This window comes from Orcinus orca, chromosome 15 (assembly GCF_937001465.1).
Source record: "Orcinus orca chromosome 15, mOrcOrc1.1, whole genome shotgun sequence".
Lineage (NCBI taxonomy): Eukaryota > Metazoa > Chordata > Mammalia > Artiodactyla > Delphinidae > Orcinus > Orcinus orca.
In genome coordinates, this window is record NC_064573.1 from 42393920 (window position 1) to 42419173 (window position 25254).

Sequence of the window (25254 nt, forward strand, 5' to 3'; positions counted from 1 at the left end):
CAAACATTCAGTCTATAGCGATTATCCCCATTTTTCAGAGGAGGAAATAGCAAGTTGCCCAAGATCCTGAATAGGAGCAGAGTCACTAATGAAACCCACGCCATCTGGCGCTGGAGTCAATATTTTTAATCACCATAAAATGCCGCCTCCCACAAACGTCAATTTAAAAAGGTATTTGGCAGGAACCAGGGAACAGCACATTGAATTCTGCTCTACAGAAAATTTTTCTTGGATGTTTCTTTTTCATAAACTGCAAAATCTTATAAGTTTTGCCCCTGTACACAGCTGTTATGCTTTTATGTACGTGGTTTATATCGGCCCAACAATCTTAAGGAACACGCCTCCTCATATCATGTTTGGAAGTGTAGGTCAGCCAGACTGAAAGATTACCCTTCTCAGCTGATTTATTTTCCGTAGAGTTTAACCAAAACTCTCTCTGTCTCACAAATAAGATCTTTCTGAAAGAGTTCTGCCACGACAGGAGACTTACATAAGAATTTGTAGCTCATTAAAATTTCTTCCCTCTAATACTCAAGGTTGAAATGAAAACTTTTCTGCAAGGCCAGCATTAAGAGCAAATCTAAGTTCTTTATTGATTAAAAAAAAAAAAGCTGATTGCATTAATCTTTTTACTTTTTATCTTGTCTTTCAGTCACAAGTCACCAATCCTTTCATGGGAAGGAACTACTTCTATTTCCTGAAGCTTTTAAAGAGGATATAATAGTCGCAGAAAGTTATTTTTTAAACTCAATCTACCATATATGGTTTTAGGATCTACAAACTGGTTGAAGGACCCCTGACCCTATCCATTCTTAAATGTTTCTTATATCATTTTTGAACTCAGCTTTATTTCCAGAAATGATTAAATATTTAGATAGAAAAAAAATTAGCTGGCACTTAGCTCCTTTAAGTTTTTAAAAATTCTTCTTTCTGTGGGCAAAACTTAGAACTTTATGGACCTGTGATTCTGAGTAAAACAGACACTAAAATCTTTCCCACTTTTTTTTCAAGACTTTTCCAAAAACTTAACATCAGTGACAGAAAGGTCAAAACTTTCAGCAGAAGACTTTTGTGAAAATTATCGCCAGTATTTCAAAGTGAGAGGACAGGGAAAGTGGGAGTAGAAGAATCTCCGTGTTTTTCTTTAATTGCTATGGAGAGGTTTATTCATTGGCACAGAACTAAGCCAGCCCACTGAAAGGCAGCGGATGTTTTCAAGTCCCCTTGGGCGGGCGAAGCAGGTGCTGTTTTGTCTTACATGCACTGAACACTGAATACATATTGAAAAATATAAAGAACTGATATGTAACCCTTTCACCTGGCCATCATTCACCTCTGCCGGTGTAAAATAACGCTAAAAAAAAAAAGATTAGCACATAAATGTCAGGATGTGCCTGAAGAAGCAGGAATCTTACAGCCACCTTTACATTCTGAGCTCTGTCTGCAGTAAGCAGGCCATACTCAATATCGGGGAAAACAGAGTGTTTGTCACGGAAGGCAGACTGTGGGGTTGTATCTCGGCAAGGCTATCTACAAGTGTGTAATCTTGCCAGGCTATCTAATGTCCTGGTACGCGTATCTAGAAAACGGGAACTATTCCAACCTTTAAGCTTGGGAGAGAAATGAGTGATAAAAGCATGTGAAAACATCCGGTCCCAGTCGTCTCCCAGTAACCCTTGGCGTGTCCACAGCTGTTGTTAGCCTCATCTTCTGCGGTCTCCAGCAGTTTGTCCATACAATGAAGGTACTAAACCGACAGACACCTTCCCCTGCGTGGGTACTCATCATTCATTACCTTTCTGCTTCTCGGTGCTTCGGCCTTTTCCATTCTGCCTAGCAGCCAAAGTCTAGACTGCTGGGGGTAACTACCAGCTGCGTTTCTGGAGAATTGTAGGGCTGGCGGGGGACACGGCAGGGGATGGTCCCCGCCTGCCTTTCCCAGCTTCGTTTGTCTGTGGAACTCTCAGGAGGTGGGCACCAAACAGGTCTTTTTTGTGTTCTGTAGTAGCAACTCCAGTGCTAACAGGGTCGGGGTAGACGGGAGAGTGCCCGACATGAAGACTGAGAAAGATTCCTGAGCTCGCTGCGTTCCTCCAGGGCGCCCTTCGGGCAGGCCCTGGATAGCGAAGGAGTGCGGGCGCGCGGTGGCGCCCGGGCGAGGTTGCAGGGCCCCCGAACGGTCGGATGGGGGAGCGAGAGCTAAAGCTTGCAGAGCGCGCCGAGCCGCCTGAGCCGCGGCCAGACCCGGGAGCCAACGGCGAACGGAGCCAGCCGGGCTACAGCGGGAGGAGGCCGAGAGGGAGGCGGGGCGGAGCGGGGCGGGGCGGGTGGTGCAGGGGAGGCGGGGGCGGAGGCGGGGGCGGTGTCTCCCCGAGCTGCGCAGGCGTCGCTCGCACCTTGTTGATTAGTCAGTGCTGGGAACGCTGCTATGGCGTTTCTCAGACCCGCGGCTCCTCCTCACACGCTCCAGGCGGAGGGAAGGAGGGGTAAAAGAAGGAGGAGGCGAGCGGGCGGCCGCCGCAGCTGCAGACCCGGGGCCAGAGGAGGAGGCGGAGCGGGAGCCGCCGCATACACCCCGGCCGCCGCCGCCCGCCGCCGCCGGCTTGCTGCGAGTCCTCTCCAGGCTTGAGGGCACGCGGGGCGCCTGGCCATGTCCCGCAGCGGCAGCTGAGCCGGCCGCGGGCCCCCTCCCTCCCCGCCGCCGCGCCCCCGGGCTGCCCGCGGCCAGAGTGCCCTGCGCCTTCCGCGCGCCCCAGACCGCAAGTGCGAGCAGCGGCGGCCGCCGAGGCGCGGGTGGTGCAGGCGGCGGCGGCGGCGGCGGCGGCGGCGGCGGCGGCGGCGGCGGGAGCGCGGGGCCGAAGGAGGCGGGGAAGATGGACCCGGCGCCCTCGCTGGGCTGCAGCCTCAAGGATGTGAAGTGGAGCTCCGTGGCCGTTCCGCTGGACCTGCTGGTCAGCACTTACCGACTGCCCCAGATCGCGCGGCTGGACAGCGGTGAGTCCCCGCCCGCGGACCGCAGCCTCGGCGCGTCTCTGCACGCGTGTGCCCGGGAGGGTGGGACCCTGTGGGGAGTGGGCTGCCCGCCCCCCAGCGTTGGACTTGGCTCGAGCGGCTGCCGCAGCCCTGGCGCGTCGCTCTCAACTCCCCCCAGCAGCAGCTAGAGGTGTGAAAATCAGAGCCCTAGTAGTATAATTTAAAAGGACGCAAAAAAAAAAAAAAAAATTCAACATAAGGGAAGCCTCTGCAGATAGTAATCTTGGAGGCGAGCTGTCTCTCTTCACCCGCCTGCAAGAATTACTCAACCTGGGAAACCCTGTATGAGTTATCTTAGGCAACTTTCTTACAAAATAATTGTGCTTTGGGTGGCACCTTTATTTTGGATACTCTCCTCCCCCTCCGCCACAAGAAGGAACAGATTTTAGGGGAAAGGCTCCTGGGTGACCAATGGAAGGGATCACATTTCTCGGAGACGTTTTATTACAGCTTGTCTGTTTTGTTTAACTGAAGAGAAAGTAATTTAGGGCTGTGTGTAGAAAATGTTTTTAGCAGAGGTGATGGTATGCTTAAGGTTAATTATTAGCTTAGCGCCTTTCTAGCCTGGAAAATAATTGAAAATACACCAACACCTGTATTGACTTGGAACTTGAGCTCGGAACTAAGAAATGCTTGTGTTTCCTGAAATTGACAACCAGAAACCAACCAAACGTCTCCCAGCTGTTTGTTCTGCAGTTTGACATCTACAATCGAGTAGATGGATGTGCATACTGTCAAGCAATAGATACCTTTCAGTTTGAGAGTTCTGACGTGTAAGGTGGCAGTTTAGGCGTGTTTTGTCCTTTGTGTTTTGGTAATAACTTCAGTTGATGTTGGCTTCGTGCGATTTCAGACTGTTTGCAGAAACAGGCTTGCTTCTGCTGTGGGGCTGCCAGAAGCACCTGGGTGCAGGCTGGCGGGCAAGCAGATAGAGCTGTGGTCACACAGGCCAAGTCAGAACAGCACTGAGCAGAAAGATGTCATTTCAAGTCACAAGGACTTGGGTTACTCCTTTTCTGGAGTACAGGAGTGAGTAACATGAGACGTATAAACGTCCAAAGGCATTTTTGTTCCCGTTCTTTTCTGTGGGGTTAGATCAGACATTTGAAGTACTGATGTGAAAAATAAAGGCAGGAAAGTTCATGAACGCTGAAAAACAGTCTTGGCATGCGTGTTAGCCTTGTTTGATTGGTGGTGGTAGTGGTGGGCTTTGGGAATAAACTAAGAGTTTTAAAAGTAGTAATGAAGTGCACGTGAGTTCAGGGAGGGTCAGGTGGTGTGTTGAGGCATTTCTGCTTAGAGTGGGCGTGCTTTAAATATGCGTCTGTAGATCAGAATCAAAGAGAGAGAGAGAGCGAGAGAGAGAGAGAGAGAGAGAGAGAGAGAGAGTGTGTGTGTGTGTGTGTGTGTGTGTGTGTGTGTGTGCTGACAGTGTTTCATTTACTCTTATACCGTGCAAAATTGTGCATATTGGAAGGTTATGTGAGTCCTCACCTTTTCCTACCGTCTCTCATCTCTGCACACTCCCCCAAAACTTACTAGCTAGGTAGTGAACATTGGTGTGTGTGGTGTAAAAGTCACCCAAAAGTTTCATTAAACTGAAAGTTGAAAGAGGCTGAATACCAGTTGCAGACGTGTTAGCTTTATTATCCACTTTCCTCTCTCCGCCATTCATAAAAAGGGTCTGAATCAACAGTGTACTCATCCCACACTTCTTTTTAAAATTAGGACGTGGGTAGCAAGTCTTAACAGCGTGTCCTTTCAAGCTGTGGATTTTGATCACTACGTGTAATTCCAATTCTTTATTGTAAATTTTCTCTTATTCCTGCTTGAGAATCACAGTGACATACACAAGTTTGGAATCATAGCCAAATACTGCTTTATACCTTGTTTCTTTCACTTAATCCCATTGTTAATGTTTTTTAAGCTGCATGATGTTCCATGGGATGATGGCTGTATATCTAGTCCCCTGCAGCGGACATCAAGCGGCTTCATTTTTTACTATTATTAAGTTGTGATGTAATGAATACTCTTGTACATAAATCTGTTTGTTTGGGTTAGTATGTATTCCTTCCCTGCTGAGTAAGCACGTAGATCCGTTTTAAGTCCTTGATACACATTGTCAAATTGCTTTAGAGGTTGTACTCATTTATACACAAATGAGAATTTTCGGAGTACCAGTGTCCCTACAGCCTTAAAACAATAAGTATTTTACAAACAACCAAAAAAAAAAAAAACTGCTAATTTGAAGGGGAAAGTGTTAGATTACCAATTAAATTTGGATAGACTTTAAAAGAACTGATGATAGATTCCATGCTTATGTTTTAAAATGTTTCACAGCAATGCTTAGAACATGTTAAGGATATGCCACCATGCTATATGTGAAATTTGTGCAGTCGTCGTCCTGTGTATGTCCTTTTGCCGGTTTTAGTACTGCAGGTACATTTTATACACGCACGCCCTATACTTAGACATGAAAGGTAGTCATTTTCCAAATCACTTGTTTTCAAAGAGGTTAAAGAAATGGAAAAACATGACAGTAGTTGACATTATGTCAAGAGAAAACTGTTGGCTATTTTAAACAATCATTAAAACCATTAAACATCTGATTTCATAACTTGATTATTGAAGGCCTACTATGTGCTGGTACATTTCTAAGTGCTTGATATATTTCTCATCCTTAGCACCCCATTTTAAGGACTTTGCGAGCCTTGAGATTTAGAGAAATTGAGCGACATACCTAGTAAATGGTGGACTGTGGTTTTCAGCTGACTTTCCGATTCTAAAGACACCTTTTATCTCAAACTGTACTACCTCCTTCTACTAAATGGGAGTAGATTTAGAGTAGGTCTAACGTCTGCTCTAAATAGCCCCACTGTCTCTCTGAGAGCTTGAGGACAGGAAAGTCAATATTTTTAAAACAGTGTAGACAGCGAATTAAGCGCTGGCCTCATCCATCATATCTAGACGATTTTCTGCTTCCTAAAGGAGTGGCTGAAAAGAGGTAAGGGGCAGAGGAGAAGAGAGTACAGAATCTGAGAAAGAAGGGAAAAAGCGGAGTCTGAGGGCTTAGGGTATGTAGATGTGTCTGTCGACATTACTCCTTAGGACATTTGCCATGTTTAACATACTAACTATACAATAAGTAAGAGCTTTCCAGTTCTTTGCCTCATGCATGTCAGTAATGAAATGCCAGTCAGACGCATTCAGTATTCCATCCCCAGTGGCGAAATTTGTCATCGTATCAGATAAATACAAAATTAGTGAGCCTTTATGGTATGGTCTCATGAGTCTTTCTGGAGACTAAAAGTACTCCAGCGGTTCTCCTTAGGAGTGAGGTACATCTCTTCAGCCAGTGTCTAATCCCCATCAGCAATGCAGTTAAGATCAGATATCTAACTTCATCATCAATTTTAGAAACTTGGCTGCAGAACCAGGTTCAACAAATGTGTTTATGACTAAGAAGAGGGTGGAGAGAATGCTAATCCTCACCCCATCATCAGCCCATCCCCGCTCAAAGCTAGGTAGGTGGGGAAATTGTTCTGTCTCTGTCTTTTCAATATTTTGTCTTGGAAGGGTTTTCTGAAGGGTTGTTCTACAGCAGTGTTCTTACAGCTTTTTTGCTCTTGTAGTGCCTAAAAATTCTGTAAAACCCTGTACCCTAAGCATGTTTTTAAGTTCATTGCTAAAACTTTTCATCCTAAGTTTAAATAGTTGCAAAGGATGTCATTTTTCAGCATATTGTAAATGTTGACTTTTTAAATTGTTACATCATTTAAAAAACTCTGTAGTGGAATCTATATTTAATTCCCAGTATCATTCATTTTTAAAAACGCAGGAGTAAGTTCTTAACAGTAAAAGTCTTACATCTTTCCTTTTTCTCCTTAAATTCATATTTCCATTTCCCTTCCCCTACAGACTTCTATCTCAATGTAATATAGTGTTTTTGTTTGTTCATTTGTTTTGGTAGAAGGAAGGATTTATTACTTGCAGTAAATAAGGAGAACACTGGAGATCTTTCCCAAAGCAGTGTCTCCCAATGTAATATAGTTTTATGCATGAAAGTGTCTTATTGATCACTCTGTCTTACGTAACAAAAAAGAATATAAATTGAAATGTAGTATTTTGTATTTCTTTTGGCCATAAGTCTCTTTTTATTTAAATATTTCAGGTTGTTTAAAACAAACAAGTGGAAATTACCTGTCTTAGAGAAGTTGTTCACCAAATGCTGGAGACCTGATCCTCAACACGCATCACCCTTTTAATTTGTTCCTTTGTTAGTTGCCCTGAGCCCTGTGTTCTTTACACCCTGGGGTAATGAAGATTAGAAAGATCTGGTGAAGGCGATGTAGATGCATTGCTTTTGTAAAGTGGGAGAAGGAGCTTTGCGAAGGGGAGATGACGGAGGACAGCTTCCCTTCATCAGGAGATGGATGTCCCTCCATCCCAGTCTTGGTTTCAGGCAGATCAGTTTTCAGACAAGAGAATATTTGGAAGTTGGGGATTTAGAAATTGACTCACGTATAGCTATGATGGTGAATCCCTTGGGAAGTGTTGGCTTTGCTTCAGACACATATCCCAGTTCAAAGAATGCTGGTCTAGAGCAGTGAAAGGTGAGCTTATGGTCCTGTCTGCTGAAAGAAGGAGGAAGACCAAGGCTGCGTGAATTGCCAGGGAGAGAGAAATAAAGATGGTGGGCATTGGAGGCAGCTGCGTATAAATTAGCAGCAGTCTGGCCCTCCTAGCTTTGTGGAGGAATCAGAGTTGACTCTAAGCCCCAGGTGTGTTGGGACTGTGGGAGCTTTGGTATTTGCTTTCTGCTGAGCTGCTTCTCTAACTTTACCATGTAAGTGCCTGGAGGGCTGATGGTGCAGAAACAAGGTGGACACTCAGATGGCAGTGAGGGTCCACGTGGCTGTTTGCAAATGTCAAAGGTGTTTATAGATTCAAGTTTTATCTTTGAAATTAATGTAAATTCCCAAAATCTGCTCCATGACTGGTGTTACTTTAATATATATTAAAAAATTTTTTCTAAAGTAACTTAATCTAAGTCTTTTTCTGGGAAGATGTGCTGTGCTTATCTTTGGTTTCATTTCCCCTGGCATTCTAAGTTGTAAGAGGTTACGTGTGCCCCAGGTGAGACAGTTGCTTAAAGGATACTGGATTTGGAGCCTAGAAACCTCCGTTCAGTTACATGCATTGCCATTTCTTAGCCATGTGATCTTGGGCAGTCTCTTAATCCCTTTGATTGATATTAAAGTTTTCTCATGCAGAAAAAAAAAATGTACGTTATACTTGCCCATGAATCTCATAGTTATTCATTAATCTGTTTATTCAATAAGCTAATATTTATTAAGGCCCTACTATGTGTCAAACCCTGTTATAGGTATTGGGACAGTAGCACGGAACAAAACAGAAAAAAACCTCTGTCCTCATGCAGCCTACAATCTTATGTATCTACTTACTATGATAGTTAAAGGCAATAATATATGTGAATACATGTGTATTTTATTATGTTTTTTAGTTAATTTATTGTTTTTTGGCCGTATCACGTGGCTTGCAGGATCTTAGTTCCCCCACCGGGGATCCAGCCTGTGCCCCCTGTGGTGGAAGCTTGGAGTCTTAACCACTGGACTGCCGGGGAATTCCCAATACATATGTGTTTTAAAACAATGTATATGTAAGATTGACATAGTGCATGCTCAGAGCAGTTGATGGGGAGGCTTCAGAAGCCCCCCCTTCTGTTGCCTATCATTTAGGCAACAGAAGTCCAGTGAATAATAAATAGATTTTGCTATCCTTACAGATAAAGAAGCTGAGGGAAACGTTCTGTGTGACTTTAGTCCACTTCCTTCTCAGTATTCCAGGTTATTGACTTAGTAATACACAGGTTATAAAAAGGTGGTGTAAGGTCTTTACCAGAGAGAAAGTCTTGTAAACTAACTCAACCAAGATTGGGTTTGGGAGAGACAGGAAGTTAGGTTTTTTTTTGTTTTTTTTTTCTTTGCGGTACGCGGGCTTCTCTCCGTTGTGGCCTCTCCCGTTGCAGAGCACAGGCTCCGGACGCGCAGGCTCAGCGGCCATGGGTCACGGGCCCAGCGGCTTCGCGGCATGTAGGATCTTCCCGGACTGGGGCACGAACCCATGTCCCCTGCATCGGCAGGCGGACTCTCAATCACTGTGCCACCAAGGAAGCCCAAGAAGTTAGTTTTAACTTTAGGTTTTAACTTAATCCAGAACCACATGTGAGCCTGACCTAGTGATACTGAGACACTGGAATCTTTTTTTAGTGCATACTCATCGATGCTTTTATCGAATTGATGATGATTTTCAGAGCACCTACAGTTGGAGAACTATTAGCAGGAAAGAAGTGCCTAGTATGATGTTATACACAAGGTGGGTTATGAAGAAAGTCTCTTGAATATTCTTTTATATACCATATACTTTTACTTTCCTCTCGTCATGTATTCTAGTTGACCATGCCTAAAAATTATGAAAAAAGAGTAGGAGAGGACCTTGTGGAGGACAGTGGATGGAGGTAAACATTTAGACCCACAAGACGAGATTTGGACATGGCTCCTTGAATGCTCTTGCTTTTCAAGTAAGATGGCTGTTTTGAAAGTCTTAAATGAGTATCCACATGACCAGTAAAACAAATCTTAAGATGCTCAGTTCATCTGTAAAAGGAAAACTGGTTTGACCATTGTGATCAACTGCATCATAGTTTAAAGAGAGTATTTTAGTCTCTTTACCTCATTTGGCTGCCTTGTTGAAATAGCAAGTTCTAGTAGACCAGCTTGTAAACTCGTTTATTTTTGTTTGAGATTCTTGAGGTATCTGTCTTTTCACTTAGTAAGCTGCAGTTCTAGGAAGAATCATAAACTCCCTCTCGTCTTCAGCAGGGCTATCAATCTTAAGAAGACCAGCTATTATATGCAACTTGAAAAATAGCTTTTATTCCTGGTTTATGTATCATTTTGTCATACTTGACAAAATATACCTGCTAAAATATTTTTTAAATCTCATGGGATTAACTCCTCTTTTAGATGACATTTCCACATGAAGATGCTCCCCCCACATCTCAGCCTCCACCCTTTTTCCCAGTTTCACAAGATTGTTCACTCGAATTTCAGGTTAAAGGTATTTAGGGTAATTTTTACTGTTTCTTAGCTTCTAAGCACAATGCCTGGTACATAGGAGGCATTCAGTAAGAATGTAATAAATTAATAAGCAAATTTCAGTATTAAAATTTTTAAGGTCCAAAATATCGGTATTACTAAAGCTGTCTATGACCTCTGCTAGTCTGACATAGAATTTCACGCTTGTTCCACTTGAGATAAGGTGGTAGGTCCTAAAATTAGCAGTAGGGAAAAGAGAGACTGGTAGAGCATCATGATGAAATCATGATTCTTAGGGTCATTAATTATCAATGTTGTAAATAAGTTATTTCTAGAAATTACAACTCAGTTTTTCAGATTTTTTTGCTTTCTTACTAGTTCTTTCATTCTGAAATTAAGATGCCTTCTTTACATATTACATGTAGCTATGTCATTGAATTTTTAATCTTATATCACCTAGAATACCATAAATCTTTGGGACTAGTCAACTCTTAAAACAATAAAGAAAAACCTGATTGGAGAGTCAGCTAGCCATTTAACTATCCATTGTCTCATCTTCTCAGGGCACCAGGGATTTTACTTCTAAGCAAAACAAGCCACTTGATTTAAGTAGTGTTACAAAACTACAACTGCTAATTTGATACAGTTGTCATCTTCCTAGAATAGCCCCAAGATTGACTTGAAACCATAGTGTCTTAATCCCAGACAATGAGTTTCCTTTTCTGCCATTGCAGGAGTATTACATAGTGGTAAAATAAAAAGGAAAAACCAATATTCCTGAGCTGTTTTCTAGTTTTGGGGATGAATTACTTTATATATACTTACAGGCAAGTCGTTTTAATTGATTCTGCTACTTCTTAAACCTACTTTGAAGTATTTAAATACCACTTGGGCTTTGATGACTTGAATGGTTGTTTAATAAATATCAAGTTATTGAATTCAAAATGCAATGTGAAGTCTTATGGTTATGAAGCTAGTTGTTATTCAGGCTAATATTTAACGTGTACAGTAAGTTACTACGATTAGCCCTGGTTATAGTTTAGAGAGGAATGTAATTGTGAGCAGTGCTTATGTTTGTATCCTTGTGAAGATTTAAAATAGGTTATATTCTGTTGTTTTTTTCCACTCAGTAGAGAAAAATTTCCTTGGTCAGACTTTTTTTTTCAAGGTGACAGTTTTCTCAATACCAGACTTTAAGATGTTAGAAATGAAAATTTGCTTTTGATAATTAGTTCACATTGACAGTATTTTCCTCCTAGCAGGGAACCAGATTCAGATATCCAAGAGTAACTGGAAAAGGGTAAATATTTACTTTTCTATTTTTAAACATATCTTGTTACCTTGTAGGTAATTAGGAAGCACTGGTTATAAGAGATTTTTGTCATCCATTCAAAAAAACGTTAATGAAATGCCAGAGGAAGCTCACTTGAATAACTCCAGGCCATCCATCTATGCAGATGCTATACTCCGTGATTGATATTCACTTTGAATTGCCACTCTCTTCCTTTAGCAACAATGGGCAAGTAGGGAATGGCTGGAATCAAGGACCTAACATCTATTCCATTGTCATTCCTCGTCCCCAGTAGCTTGTGCTATGAAATCTTCAATTTGTTTCAGGTTAACATTTAATGTAATGCAGAATCCATTTTTACCTTGGACCACCGACCCACAAAATCAGTCAAGCACCAGACCCAAGTTAAAAACAATTCAATTAGTTATGCCTAAAGAGGGCGAGAGCTCTAGAAGGTTCAGATTACTTATTTAAAAATAATAAAGAACATAAAGCTTCATTAAGATATTCTGCTGTTATTTTTTCCTGTTTATTTTGGTCCAGTCTTTGGTCTGTTAAGAGGAAGGGAGCCACTGAGAGTAAACAGGATCGAGAGAAAAATTTTCACAAGCTCAGCATGGCCAGGTACATCAGTTTAGGTTAATTTCAACTGTATGTAACAGGGACCAAAAAAAAAAAAGGTGGAGATTTCTTTTTCATATAACTAAAGTCTAAAGGAACACGGTCCAGGATGATAGGGCAGATCCACAGAGTCAAGGACCCAGGTTCCTCATGTCTTTCTGCTCTGTCATCCTCAGAGGTAGTTTTTTGTTTGTTTGTTTGTTTGTTTTTTGCGGTAGGCGGGCCTCTCACTGCTGCGGCGTCTCCCGCTGCAGAGCACAGGCTCCAGACGCACAGGCCCAGCGGCCATGGCTCATGGGCCCAGCCGCTCCACGGCACGTGGGATCCTCCCGGACCGGGGCGCGAACCCGTGCCCCCTGCATCGGCAGGTGGACTCCCAACCACTGCGCCACCAGGGAAGCCCCTCAGAGGTAGTTTTGACTTTATGGTTCTCAGTGGCTTCTAGAGCTCCAGCGATCGTGTCTGCATCCCAGACAGGAGGAAGGGAAAAAGGGTATGTTTTACTGCACCGTACTTACATCTCATTGGTCAGGACTTACACACTCCTATATGGGCAGGAAGGCAAAGAACTGGAGTCTTAACTGGGCACAGTGCCCAGGGATTTTTACTGCAGGAGAGGGAAGCAATGAATATTGGGAGCCGCCTAGCAGCTTTTGCCATTCAGATTTTTGCTTTGATGCCTTTTCTTTACTTTTTTTCTCCTATTCAAAACTTACTAAAATAGTCATGCCTTGTAAATAACTAGTAAGAACCTCCTGTATAGCACAGGGAACTCTACTCAATACTCTGTAATAACCTATATGGGAATAGAATCTAAAAAAGAGTAGATATTTATATGTATAACTGATTGACTTCGCTGTACAGCCGAAACTAACACAACATTGTAAATCAACTGTACTCCAATAAAAATTAATTTTAAAATAAATAAATAAAGTTACTGTGCATCTTAAGAAAAAAACAAAAGTCATGCTTTGGGCCCTAATTCCTTGACATCTCCTTGTTCAGGTTCTTCCTTAGCTAAGAGAGTAGGAACTTCTTGCCCCAACTTACTTTTCTCTCTTCATCCTTGAGCTAAAACCTTAAAGCGGTTCTATTTAAGAGGCCCCTTATTAGAGGTGGAAGTACTTTATCAGTAAGCCATGAAAAGTTGTATACTCTAAGAAATTGTTGTTAGAAGGCACTCTCACATTCTTTTTTGGTTTGTCTGCTTGTCAGGTTTTGTCCCAGACCTGATATACACATGGGGATAGTTGTCCAATTTTTTTTTTTTTTTTTGGCTGCATTGGGTGTTTGTTGCTGCGTGCGGGCTTTCTCAAGTTGCGGCGAGCGGGGGCTACTCTTCGTTGCAGTGCGCGGGCTTCTCACTGCCGTGGCTTCTCTTGTTGCGGAGCATGGACTCTAGGCATGCGGGCTTCAGAGTTGTGGCTCGCAGGCTTCAGTAGCTGTGGCTTGCGGGCTCTAGAGCACAGGCTCAGTAGTTATGGTGCACGGGCTTAGTTGCTCCGCGGCTTGTGGGATGTTCCTGGACCAGGGCTCGAGTCCATGTCCCCTGCATTGGCAGGCAGATTCTTAACCACTACACTACCAGGGAAGCCGTGTCCAGTTTTTTAAAGGTGCTTTTTTTCCTGCTCTATTTCTTTTGCCGGAGAGGCTTGGCGGGTTTTTTTTTAAAACATACTATTTCCCCCCCAGATATCATTGTTATAGAGAATTTGGAAACAGAAACAGAAATTTGGAAACATTTTCTGTAGACAGAAAATGACAGAAATGAATATCAGTGTTAATTCCAGAGGTTATATAATTTGTTATGTAACCTTTTTTTCTTTTTAAATTTTATTTATTTATTTTGGGCCGCGTTGGGTCTTCGTTGCTGTGTGCAGGCTTTCTCTAGTTGCGGCAAGCGGGGGCTACTTTTCGTTGCAGTGCCGGCTCGCAGGCTCTAGAGCGCAGGCTCAGTAGTTGTGGCCCACGGGCTTAGTTGCTCCGCGGCATATGGGATCTTCCCGGACCAGGGCTCGAACCCGTGTCCCCTGCATTGGCAGGTGGATTCTTAACTGCTGCGCCACCAGGAAAGTCCTGTAACCATTATTAACATTTTCCTATTATGCAGGCATGCCATGTAAATGGAGAATATATATAAAAGTGAGACCAAGCTATATGTAAAACTTTTAAAATTTTGCATTATATCATGAGCATTTTCTTTCATTATTAATATTCTTTGAAAATAAAATTGTCATGACTGAATGTGATTCTTCTATTACCAGTTAACCATTATTTGACTATTTTCCACTTGTTAGACATTTAGTTGTTTTGAGTGTTATGTTTTTGAGGCTATCTTTATACTTAAATTTGTCAGTTTTATACATCATTTCATTATTTGGGATTCCTGGAAGTGGGATTAAAAAAAATTTATTTTTTAGATTGTTGATGTGTATTGCTAGATTGTATCCGGGAAAGTTTGTACCATTAACAATGAATGAGTAATATCATTGTGCATCTTTGAATATCATAGGTGTTTTTCAGTCTTTGCTAATTTAGATAATTTAAAAGTTGGCACTTTTTCTAATTTGTATCGCTTTGATGACTAGTAGAATAAATTCAATGATTTTATCATATTTGTGAATTTTATGAGTTATTTGTTTAGTTTTTCGGTAGAGTGTTTTTTTAAAGCTTCTGTAATAAAAATAAAATCCTAGTGTCCTTTATTCCTGGTTTTTCTGCAGGATGTTTATAAGTAATCTCCAGGTTTCAGGTGGGCTTAATCACTTTATAAACTTCTGTTCTATTTTTTCCAGTTAATGTTCATAAATAGGTATTACCTGTTTCTGAAATTGAATAAGTGTGGTTAATTTACTTTTCTTCATCGAGTTGGATATTGGATTTAAATGTTATGTTCAGTGTTGCATTGTGGCCAGTCAATAATCTCATGAAAATCTTGATAAAACCATGTTGTGTGTTCGTAACTATAATTATACATACAGAATTTGAATCATGTCATGGAGAGCTCCCACTGGTATGTCATTGTTGACAAATTCCTGTGCATTGCATAAAACTAAGCTGACAAACTAGGTTCATTACTATTCACTTTTAAAGACTAAGAATGAATAGACAAGTTTATAAAAATATTTCATTATTTTTACATGTAATCTATAATGAACCCTGAAGTGCTGCATTTAGGGCAGGTAGAGTTTTCCTATTCTCTCTCTTGTAAGCATTAGGTTTTGGCAAATTGAGAACCTGTTGAAGCTTAGAATCTGAGTGCTGATGTGAGAGAATAAATACTAGAGATTCACAGATAACTTCAAGACCAGGAGAGAAGCAAACATGATAGTTTGAATGTCGTTTCATTTCCTCTGTTGAATATCTGTGCAAATGTCGACTTTGATGTAGTAATGTTTAAGAAGAAGGGAACTGGAGGTAAGAGAAGGAAAGCCCGGTTTAATTCTTTCTACGTATAGACAGTGATTGATGGGGGAATGAAATACTTATCCCACTGCCAACTTGGCACCTGAGGACTCTATAAATAGTTGTCTTTATCAGAGGCTTGAGGTGACAGTTGCTGAAAGCACAGTACAAGATGACTTTGAGAGAATCTTTTAGTGCCAAAGAAGAAGCCTCAAATTAACTTCACAGGGGATCAGGTAGCTTGTGAATTGTACTTGCCCCTCCCCCCAGTCTTCTGTCTTTTTTCTTGACCCTGTTGGGAAGCTGTCAATCTGAGCAGGTTGTATACAGTTGAATACAGTAGCTATCTGAGGAGTTTCGTGTTAATGGACACTAGAGGGGGAGGGAAGAGGAGAAATATATGAATTAAGTTATAAATATCATGTATAGTCTATTTAGTTTTTTAAATTGTCACAATGAAACAAAACTTCATTTCTCCCAATTATAAACATCATGTATTCACAATTAAAAATTTGAATGCATGGAAATATTTTAAAACTAAAGATAATCTGAGGTCCCACCATCCTAAGATAACTTGGTGACCGTCCTCTCTTGCATCCTCTATTCTCTTTCTCTCTTACACTCTTATAATTTTACAGAAACAAGGCATTTTATCTACCACTTTTGTGTTTTGTTTTTTTGCTTTCTCCCTTCACATCAACCCCCATTCCTCCAATCCAACCCTGCCTGCCCACACAATCCACTTTAATAATCCAGGAGTATCTTTCATATTTCCTCTATACTCATATAATTCTGCACTGACGTTAGATTTACAGTCCTCCCTCAGTATCTGCAGGGGATTGGTTCCAAAACCCCCGCAGATACCAGACTCTGTGGATGCTCAAGTCCACATAGTAAAAATGTCCGTAGTACAGTGGCCCTCTGAATCCATGGGTTCTGCATCCATGGATCCAACCAACCTTGATTCGAAGACAATACTGAACAAAATTCTGTCATTGCTTTTTAAAAACAGGATTATATTATACATACTTGTGTATTATACATACTTCTTGGCTTCTTGTTTATGTCACTCATGGGAATCTTTCTAAATCATCTGGTGTAAAACAAATTCATTCTTTGTTAACAGCTGCATAATAGTCCATGGTACGGGTATACTCATTCTTCTGTTCATTTGTGTTCAACTTGTTCCTAGTTATTGGTCTCACTAAACCTCCATGTACATGATGTTGTTAATTTGTTCATTATTTCTATAAAAGTCTGGTTTCTCTCACATATCTTTTACTTCTCCCCCAAGCATCTTTGATGGCACTGTCTTCCTGATTCTCTTAATCTCACATGCAAGGACCAGAATGAAATCTTTTTAGAAAAAATTATTTAGGGAAAGTGGGTCTTCTATCCCAGTATCAGAACCCAATTCACAGAAGTGGACCCGATTTAACAGCGGTTGCCCAAATGCTGTCCAAAAGTCGGTAACAATTCTCATTTCCATCACTGATGTATGAGAATACCATTTCTCCAAATCTGTGACAACCATTAGATGTTATAAAGTTTAAAAGAAATATTTGCCAGACTAATGGACATAAAATGAGATCTGCTATGTTAATTTGCATTTGCCTGACCATTAGTGATTTTTGTGCCCTTTTAATGTCTGTTTATCATGTAGACTCGCTCTTCTGCGAATTGACATATTTTTTGCTGCTTTTTCTGTTGTCATTTTATTCTTGCCAATTTCTAGGTGCTGTTTATATTATTATAGAGATTTTTTTCTTATTTACATTTACCTTATCTGTTGACTTTGCTTGTTATATGTATCCACTCAAGAGTTTAAAATTTTTACTTAGACAAGTGTCTTTTTTCTTTTTCTAGAAATTTCATGTAATGTCTGAAACATTTATATTAACATAATTCCACACAAATAACCCAATGAAAGTTTAGTATTAGTTGTTTTCTTTGTTTGTTTGTTTGTACTGCAGGTTCTTATTAGTCATCAATTTTATACACATCAGTGTATACATGTCAATCCCAATCGCCAAATTCAGCACACCACCATCCCCACCCACCACGGTTTTCCCACCTGGTGTCCATACGTCTGTTCTCTACATCTGTGTCTCAACTTCTGCCCTGCAAACCAGCTCATCTGTACCATTTTTCTAGGTTCCACATACATGCATTAATATATGATATTTGTTTTTCTCTTTCTGACTTACCTCACTCTGTATGACTAGATCCATCCACATCTCAACAAATGACTCAATTTCGTTCCTTTTGATGGCTGAGTAATATTCCATTGTATGTATGTACCACAACTTCTTTATCCATTTATCTGTCGATGGGCATTTAGGTTGCATCCATGACCTGGCTATGTAAATAGTGCTGCAATGAACTTTGGGGTGCATGTGTCTTTTTGAATTATGTTTTTCTCTGGGTATATGCCCAGTGATGGGTTTGCTGGATCATATGGTAAATCTATTTTTAGTTTTTTAAGGAACCACCATACTGTTCTCCATAGTGGCTGTATCAATTTACATTCCCACCAACAGTGCAGGAGGGTTCTCTTTTCTCCACACCCTCTCCAGCATTTGTTGTTTGTAGATTTTCTGATGATGCCCATTCTAACTGGTGTGAGGTGATACCTCATTGTGGTTTTGATTTGCATTTCTTTAATAATCAGTGATGTTGAGCAGCTTCTCATATGCTTCTTGGCCATCTGTATGTCTTCTTTGGAGAAATGTCTATTTAGGTCTTCTGCCCATTTTTGGATTGGGTTGTTTGTTTCTTTAATATTGAGCTGCATGAGGTGTTTATATATTTTGGAGATTAATCCTTTGTCCGTTGATTTGTTTGCAAATATTTTCTCCCATTCTGAGGGTTGTCTTTTCATCTGGTTTATGGTTTCCTTTGCTGTGCAAAAGCTTTTAAGTTTCATTATGTCCCATTTGTTTATTTTTGTTTTTATTTCCATTACTCTAGGAGGTGGATCAAAAAAGATCTTGCTGTGATTTATGTCAAAGAATGTTCTTCCTATATTTTCCTCTAAGAGTTTTATAGTGTCCAGTCTTACATTTAGGTTTTTAATCCATTTTGAGTTTATTGTTGTGTATGGTGTTAGGGAGTGTTCTAATTTCATTCTTTTACATGTAGCTGTCCAGTTATCCCAGCACCACTTACTGAAGAGACTGTCTTTTCTGCATTGTATATCTTTGCCTCCTTTGTCATAGATTAGTTGACCATAGGTTCGTGGGTTTGTCTCTGGGCTTCCTATCTTGTTCCATTGATCTATGTTTCTGTTTTTGTGCCAGTACCATATTGTCTTGATTACTGTAGCTTTGTAGTATAGTCTGAAGTCAGGGAGTCTGATTCCTCCAACTCCGTTTTTTTCCCTCAAGACTGCTTTGGCTATTCGGGGTCTTCTGTGTCTCCATACAAATTTTAAGATGATTTGTTCTAGTTCCGTAAAAAATGCCATTGGTAATTTGATAGGGATTGCATTGAATCTGTAGGTTGCTTTGGGTAGTATAGTCATTTTCACAATATTGATTCTTCCAATCCAGGAACATGGTATGTCTCTCCATCTGTTTGTATCATCTTTAATTTCTTTCATCAGTGTCATAGTTTTCTGCATACAGGTCTTTTGTCTCCCTAGGTAGGTTTATTCCTAGGTATTTTATTCTTTTTGTTGCAGTGGTAAATGGGAGTGTTTCCATATATTCTCTTTCAGATTTTTCATCATTAGTGTATAGAAATACAAGTGAATTCTGTGCATTAATTTTGTATCCTGCAACTTTACCAAATTCATTGATTAGCTCTAGTAGTTTTTGGGTGGCATTTTTAGGATTCTCTATGTATAGTATCATGTCATCTGCAAACAGTGACCATATTACTACTTCTTTTCCAATTTGTATTCCCATTATTTCTTTTTCTTCTCTGACTGCCATGGCTAGGACTTCCAAAACTATGTTGAATAATAGTGGTGAGAATGGACATCCTTGTCTAGTGCCTGATCTTAGAGGAAATGCTTTCAGTTTTTCACCATTGAGAATAATGTTTGCTGTGGGTTTGTCGTATATGGCCTTTATTATGTTGAGGGAGGTTACCTCTATACCCACTTTCTGGAGAGTTTTTATCATAAATGGGTGTTGAATTTTGTCAAAAGCTTTTTCTGCATCTGTTAAGATGATCATGTGGTTTTTATTTTCAATTTGTTAATATGGTGTATCACATTAATTAATTTGCGTATATTGAAGAATCCTTGCATCCCTGGGATAAATCCCACTTGATCGTGGTGTATGATCCTTTTAATGTGTTGTTGGATTCTGTTTGCTAGTATTTTTTTTTTAACATCTTCATTAGGGTATAATTGCTTTACAATGGTGTGTTAGTTTCTGCTTTATAACAAAGTGCATCAGTTATACATATACATATGTTCCCATATCTCTTCGCTCTTGCGTCTCCCACCCTCCCTATCCCACCCCAGTTTGCTATATTTTGTTGAGGATTTTTGCATCTATATTCATCAGTGATATTGGTCTGTAATTTTCTTTTTTTGTAGTATCTTTGTCTGGTTTTGGTATCAGGGTGATTGTGGCCTCATAGAATAAGTTTGGGAGTGTTCCTTCCTCTGCAATTTTTTGGAAGATTTTGAGAAGGATTGGTGTTAGCTCTTCTCTAAATGTTTGATAGAATTCACCTGTGAAGCCATCTGGTCCTGGACTTTTGTTTGTTGGAAGATTTTTAATCACAGTTTCAATTTCATTACTTGTGATTGTTCTGTTCATATTTTCTTTTTTTCCTGGTTCAGTCTTGGAAGGTTCTACCTTTCTAAGAATTTGTCCATTTCTTCCAGGTTGTCCATTTTATTGGCATAGATTTGCTTTTAGTACTCTCTTATGATGCTTTGTATTTCTGTGGTGTCCTTTGTAACTTCTCCTTTTTCATTTCTAATTTTATCGATTTGAGTCCTCTCCCTCTTTTTATTGATGAGTCTGGCTAATGGTTTATCAATTTGTTTATCTTCTCAAAGAACCAGCTTTTAGTTTCATTGATCTTTGCTACTGTTTTCTTTGTTTCAATTTCATTTATTTCTGCTCTGATCTTTATGATTTCTTTCCTTCTGCTAACTTTGGGTTTGCTTTGTTCTTCTTTCTCTAGTTCCTTTAGGTGTAAGGTTAGGTTGTTTATTTGAGATTTTTCTTGTTTCCTGAGGTAGGCTTGTATAGCTATAAACTTCCCTCTTAGAACTGCTTTTGCTGCATCCCATAGGTTTTGGATTGTCGTGTTTTCATTGTCATTTGTTTCTAGGTATTTTTTGATTTGCTCTTTGATTTCTTCAGTGATCTCTTGGTTATTTAGTAATGTATTCTTTAGCCTCGATGTGTTTGTGTTTTTTACGTTGTTTCCCTGTAATTGATTTCTAATCTCATAGCGTTGTGGTCAGAAAAGATGCTTGATATGATTTCAGTTTTCTTAAATTTACAGAGGCTCGATTTGTGACCCAAGATATGATCTATCCTGGAGAATGTTCTGTGTGCACTTGAGAAGAAAGTGTAATTTGCTGTTTTTGGATGGAATGTTCTATAAATATCAGTTAAATCTATCTGGTCTACTGTGTCATTTAAAGCTTCTGTTTCCTTATTTATTTTCATTTTGGATGATCTGTCCATTGGTGTAAGTGAGGTATTAAAGTCCCCCCTATTATTGTGTTACTGTCAATTTCCTCTTTTAGAGCTGTTATACTTGCCTTATGTATTGAGGTGCTCATATGTTGGGTGCATATATATTGATAATTGTTATATCTTCTTCTTGGATTGATCCCTTGATCATTATGTAGTGTCCTTCGTTGTCTCTTGTAACATTCTTTATTTTAAAGTTTCTTTTATCTGATATGAGTATAGCTACTCCAGCTTTCTTTTGATTTCCATTTGCATGGAATATCTTTTTCCATCCCCTCACTTTCAGTCCGTATGTGTCCCTAGGTCTGAAGTGGGTCTCTTGTAGACAGCATATATATGGGTCTTGTTTTTGTATCCATTCAGCAAGCCTGTGTCTTTTGGTTGGAGCATTTAATCCATTCATGTTTAAGGTAATTATCGATATGTATGTTCCTATGACTATTTTCTTAATTGTTTTGGGTTTGTTTTTGCAGGTCCTTTTTTCTCTTGTGTTTCTCACATAGAGAAGTTCCTTTAGCATTTGTTGTAGAGCTGGTTTAGTGGTGCTGAATTCTCTTAGCTTTTGCTTGTCTGTTAAGCTTTTGATTTCTCCCTCGAATCTGAATCTGAATGAGATCCTTTCCAGGTAGAGTAATCTTGGTTGTAGGTTCTTCCCTTTCATCACTTTAAGTATATCATGACACTCCCTTCTGGCTTGTACAGTTTCTGCTGAGAAATCAGCTGTTAACCTTATGGGAGTTCCCTTGTATGTTATTTGTCATTTTTCCCTTGCTGCTTTCAATAATTTTTCTTTGTCTTTAAATTTTGCCAGTTTGATTACTGTGTGTCTCGGCGTGTTTCTCCTTGGGTTTATCCTGTCTGGGAGTCTCTGCGCTTCCTGGACTTAGGTGGCTATTTCCTTTCCCATGTTAGGGAAGTTTTTGACTGTAATCTCTTCAAATATTTTCTCTCTCTCTTCTCCTTCTGGGATCCCTATAATGTGAATGTTGTGTTTAATGTTGTTCCAGAGGTCTCTTAGGCTGTCTTCATTTCTTCTCATTCTCTTTTCTTTAGTCTGTTCAGCAGCAGTGACTTCCACCATTCTGTCTTCCAGGTCACTTATCCGTTCTTCTGCCTCGGTTATTATGCTATTGATTCCTTCTAGTGTAGTTTTCATTTCAGTTACTGCATTGTTCATCTCTGTTTGTTTGTTCTTTAATTCTTCTAGGTCTTTGTTAAACATTTCTTTCATCTTCTCGATCTTTGCCTCCATTCTTTTTCCAAGGTCCTGGATCATCTTCACTATCAGTATTCTGAATTCTTTTTCTGGAAGGTTGCCTATCTCCACTTCATTTAGTTGTTTTTCTGGGGTTTTATCTTGTTCCTTCATCTGGTATATAGCCTTCTGCCTTTTCATCTTGTCTGTCTTTCTGTGAATGTGGTTTTTGTTCCACATGCTGCAGGATTGTAGTTCTTCTTGATTCTGCTGTCTGCCCTCTGGTGGATGAGGCTCTCTAAGAGGCTTGATGGGAGGGACTGGTGGTGGGTAGAGCTGACTGTTGCTCTGGTGGGCAGAGATCAGTTAAACTTTAATCCACTTGACTGTTGATGGGTGGGGCTGGATTCCTTCTCTGTTGGTTGTTTGGCCTGAGGCAACCCAACACTGGAGCCTACCTGGGCTCTTTGGTGGAGCTAATGACAGACTCTGGGAGGGCTCATGCCAAGGAGTACTTACCAGAACTTCTGCTGCCAGTGTCCTTGTCCCCATGGTGAAACAGAGCCACCCCCTGCCTCTGCAGGAGATCCTCCAACACTAGCAGGTAGGTGTGGTTCAGTTTTCCCTGGGGTCACTGCTCCTTCCCCTGGGTCCCAATGCGCACACTACTTTGTGTGTGCCCTCCAAGAGTGGAGTCTCTGTTTCCCCCAGTCCTGTCAAAGTCCTGCAGTCAATTCCCACTAGGCTTCAAAGTCTGATTATCTAGGAATTCCTCCTCACATTATCAGACCCCCAGGTTGGGAAGCCTGACATGGGGCTCAGAACCTTCACTCCAGTGGATGGACTTCTGTGGTGTAAGTGTTCGCCACTCCGTGAGTCAGCCACCCAGCACTTATGGGATTTGATTTTACTGTGATTGCGGCCCTCCTACTGTCTCATTGCAGCTTCTCCTTTGTCTTTGGATGTGGGGTATCTTTTTTGGTGAGTTCCAGTGTCTTCCTGTTGATGATTGTCCAGCAGCTAGTTGTGATTCTGGTGTTCTCGCAAGAGGGAGTGAGAGCACGTCCTTCTACTCCACCATCTTGTTTCCTCCTAGACAAGTGTCTTTTTCCTGTGTTTTCACTCTTGGCTGAGAAAGTGACTCCTAGATTGTATATACATTTTCTTAGATATTCTAGGAAGATTGAAAAAAAATTTTTTTTAGGGCTTCCCTGGTGGCGCAGTGGTTGAGAGTCCGCCTGCCAATGCACGGGAAACGGGTTCGTGTCCCGATCCAGGAGGATCCCACATGCCACGGAGCGGCTGGGCCTGTGAGCCATGGCCGCTGAGCCTGCACGTCCGGAGCCTGTGCTCTGCAACGGGAGAGGCCACAACAGTGAGAGGCCTGTGTACCGCAAAAAAAAAAAAAAAAAAAAAAAAACCAAACAAAAAACCCACAATTTTTAAAATTTAAGTCTTTAGTCCATCTGGAATTAATTTTTGCATATGACGTAAGATTTTTATTTTCTTTCGGACTGTTGTGCCAGCCCAGTTATTCAAAAGTATGCTTATTAAATTGAATATCATTGTCAAAGTTTTGTTCTTTAACAGTAGAAAAGACACACTTCATCCACACCTGTCTTTTAGGGATTGCCTTGGGCTGTGATGTAAAAACATGTAGGTTAATGAAATCTGAAAACAGATTTTTTAAAAAATTCTTTTTTTTAAATTCTTTTTATTAAAAAGAAGTTGTGGCTAGAGCTGTCCCTAACCTTGATTTACTCTTCTTTTCCAATAGCTGTGGGAGGTCTGAGATTTTTTTTCTAAATAAAATTTTAATTCATTTTAAAGCCAGTGCTACCCTGTTGAGTCTGGGAAATGATAGTAACTTGTTAAATGCCTTCTGGAAGCATAGTCCAGATGCTTTGGCAATAAGTTGTCTCCAGGGAAGAATTTGTTTTAAAATGATACTGTACTAGGCTGGTGTGTGTGTGTGTGTGTGTGTGTAAAAGAGAGAGTATGTGCCTTGCAAAATTTCAGAAGCATTTGCAAGGCTGTGCTCATCTTTTTAACTGTTTGATTAATTGAAAGTGTATTTACCCCATTATTTTTTGGACAAGGAGCACACTTCACACACTATTCTTAACGGATATCTGTGTTTATTGCTTAAAAATCCCATTATGACCCACATCTGTTCATTTTTAAAGGCTTAAAGTAAATTTCTCTTAATGTTTTCCTTACCTCCCCACAAATCGTGGATGGCATTGTCTTCCTGATTCCTCTTAATTTCACATGCAAGGAGCAAAATTAAATCTTTTTAGGAAAAACGTAGGGAAATGTGGACCTGGTATCTCAACGTCCCAGACTTTCTGCTTAAAAAAAGGAGAAATAAGTGTGAGAAGAGAACTCATACAGAGATTATTCTTTGAGACTTTTTCTACTGTAAGACCTTTGTGCAGAACTACAACAAAATCTCAATCGTGCATTCCATAAAGTCCTCCAAGCTTTATGAAGTTGGAGTTGGGTGTGTTTAAAAGTTTCATCACTTCTCTTTTTAGGTGTCTTTGTGAGCCATCTGAGAGCCAGGATCCTGTCTTCTCTTTCCATTGTACATTTCACAGGGTCTAGTAGGACCACTGGATGTCCACCAGATGGATCAGAAATCCTGTCTGAGTGACTCTGCCACAGAGCTCTCTGGACATTCCAGCTTATCCCTAAAGTATTTGCAAGCTCCACCCCCGGACACACACAGGTGTACATACTCTATTCTTCACCTTCTGACCTTTTAGCAAGTTCTGGGCATGGAAAGAAGTGGTAACCGGTTTGTTACCTTATTTGGAAAACGGAGTTTTGCAGATGTAATTAACAGTTTTGAGATGAAATCATCCTGGATTACATAAGTGTGCTCTAAGTTCACTGACTCCTGTCATTCGAAGAGAAAGG

At 40.5% G+C, this 25254-nt stretch overlaps 1 protein-coding gene across 3 annotated transcripts in view; it reads left to right on the forward strand.

The window, feature by feature from the left end:
* The first annotated feature begins 2452 nt into the window (after window positions 1-2452).
* The window catches only part of GAREM1 (GRB2 associated regulator of MAPK1 subtype 1), a 208884-nt gene continuing 186082 nt past the window's right edge, over window positions 2453-25254 (forward strand). Inside the window, exon 1 of one of the 3 annotated variants that reach the window (XM_033435234.2) lies at window positions 2453-2994. In XM_033435234.2, the coding sequence (XP_033291125.1) occupies window positions 2874-2994 (121 nt within the window). In that variant the 5' untranslated portion in view covers window positions 2453-2873. The remainder of the gene's footprint in view (window positions 2995-25254) is intronic. The other 2 variants (XM_012534444.3, XM_004273712.3) reach the window with 2 other exon arrangements.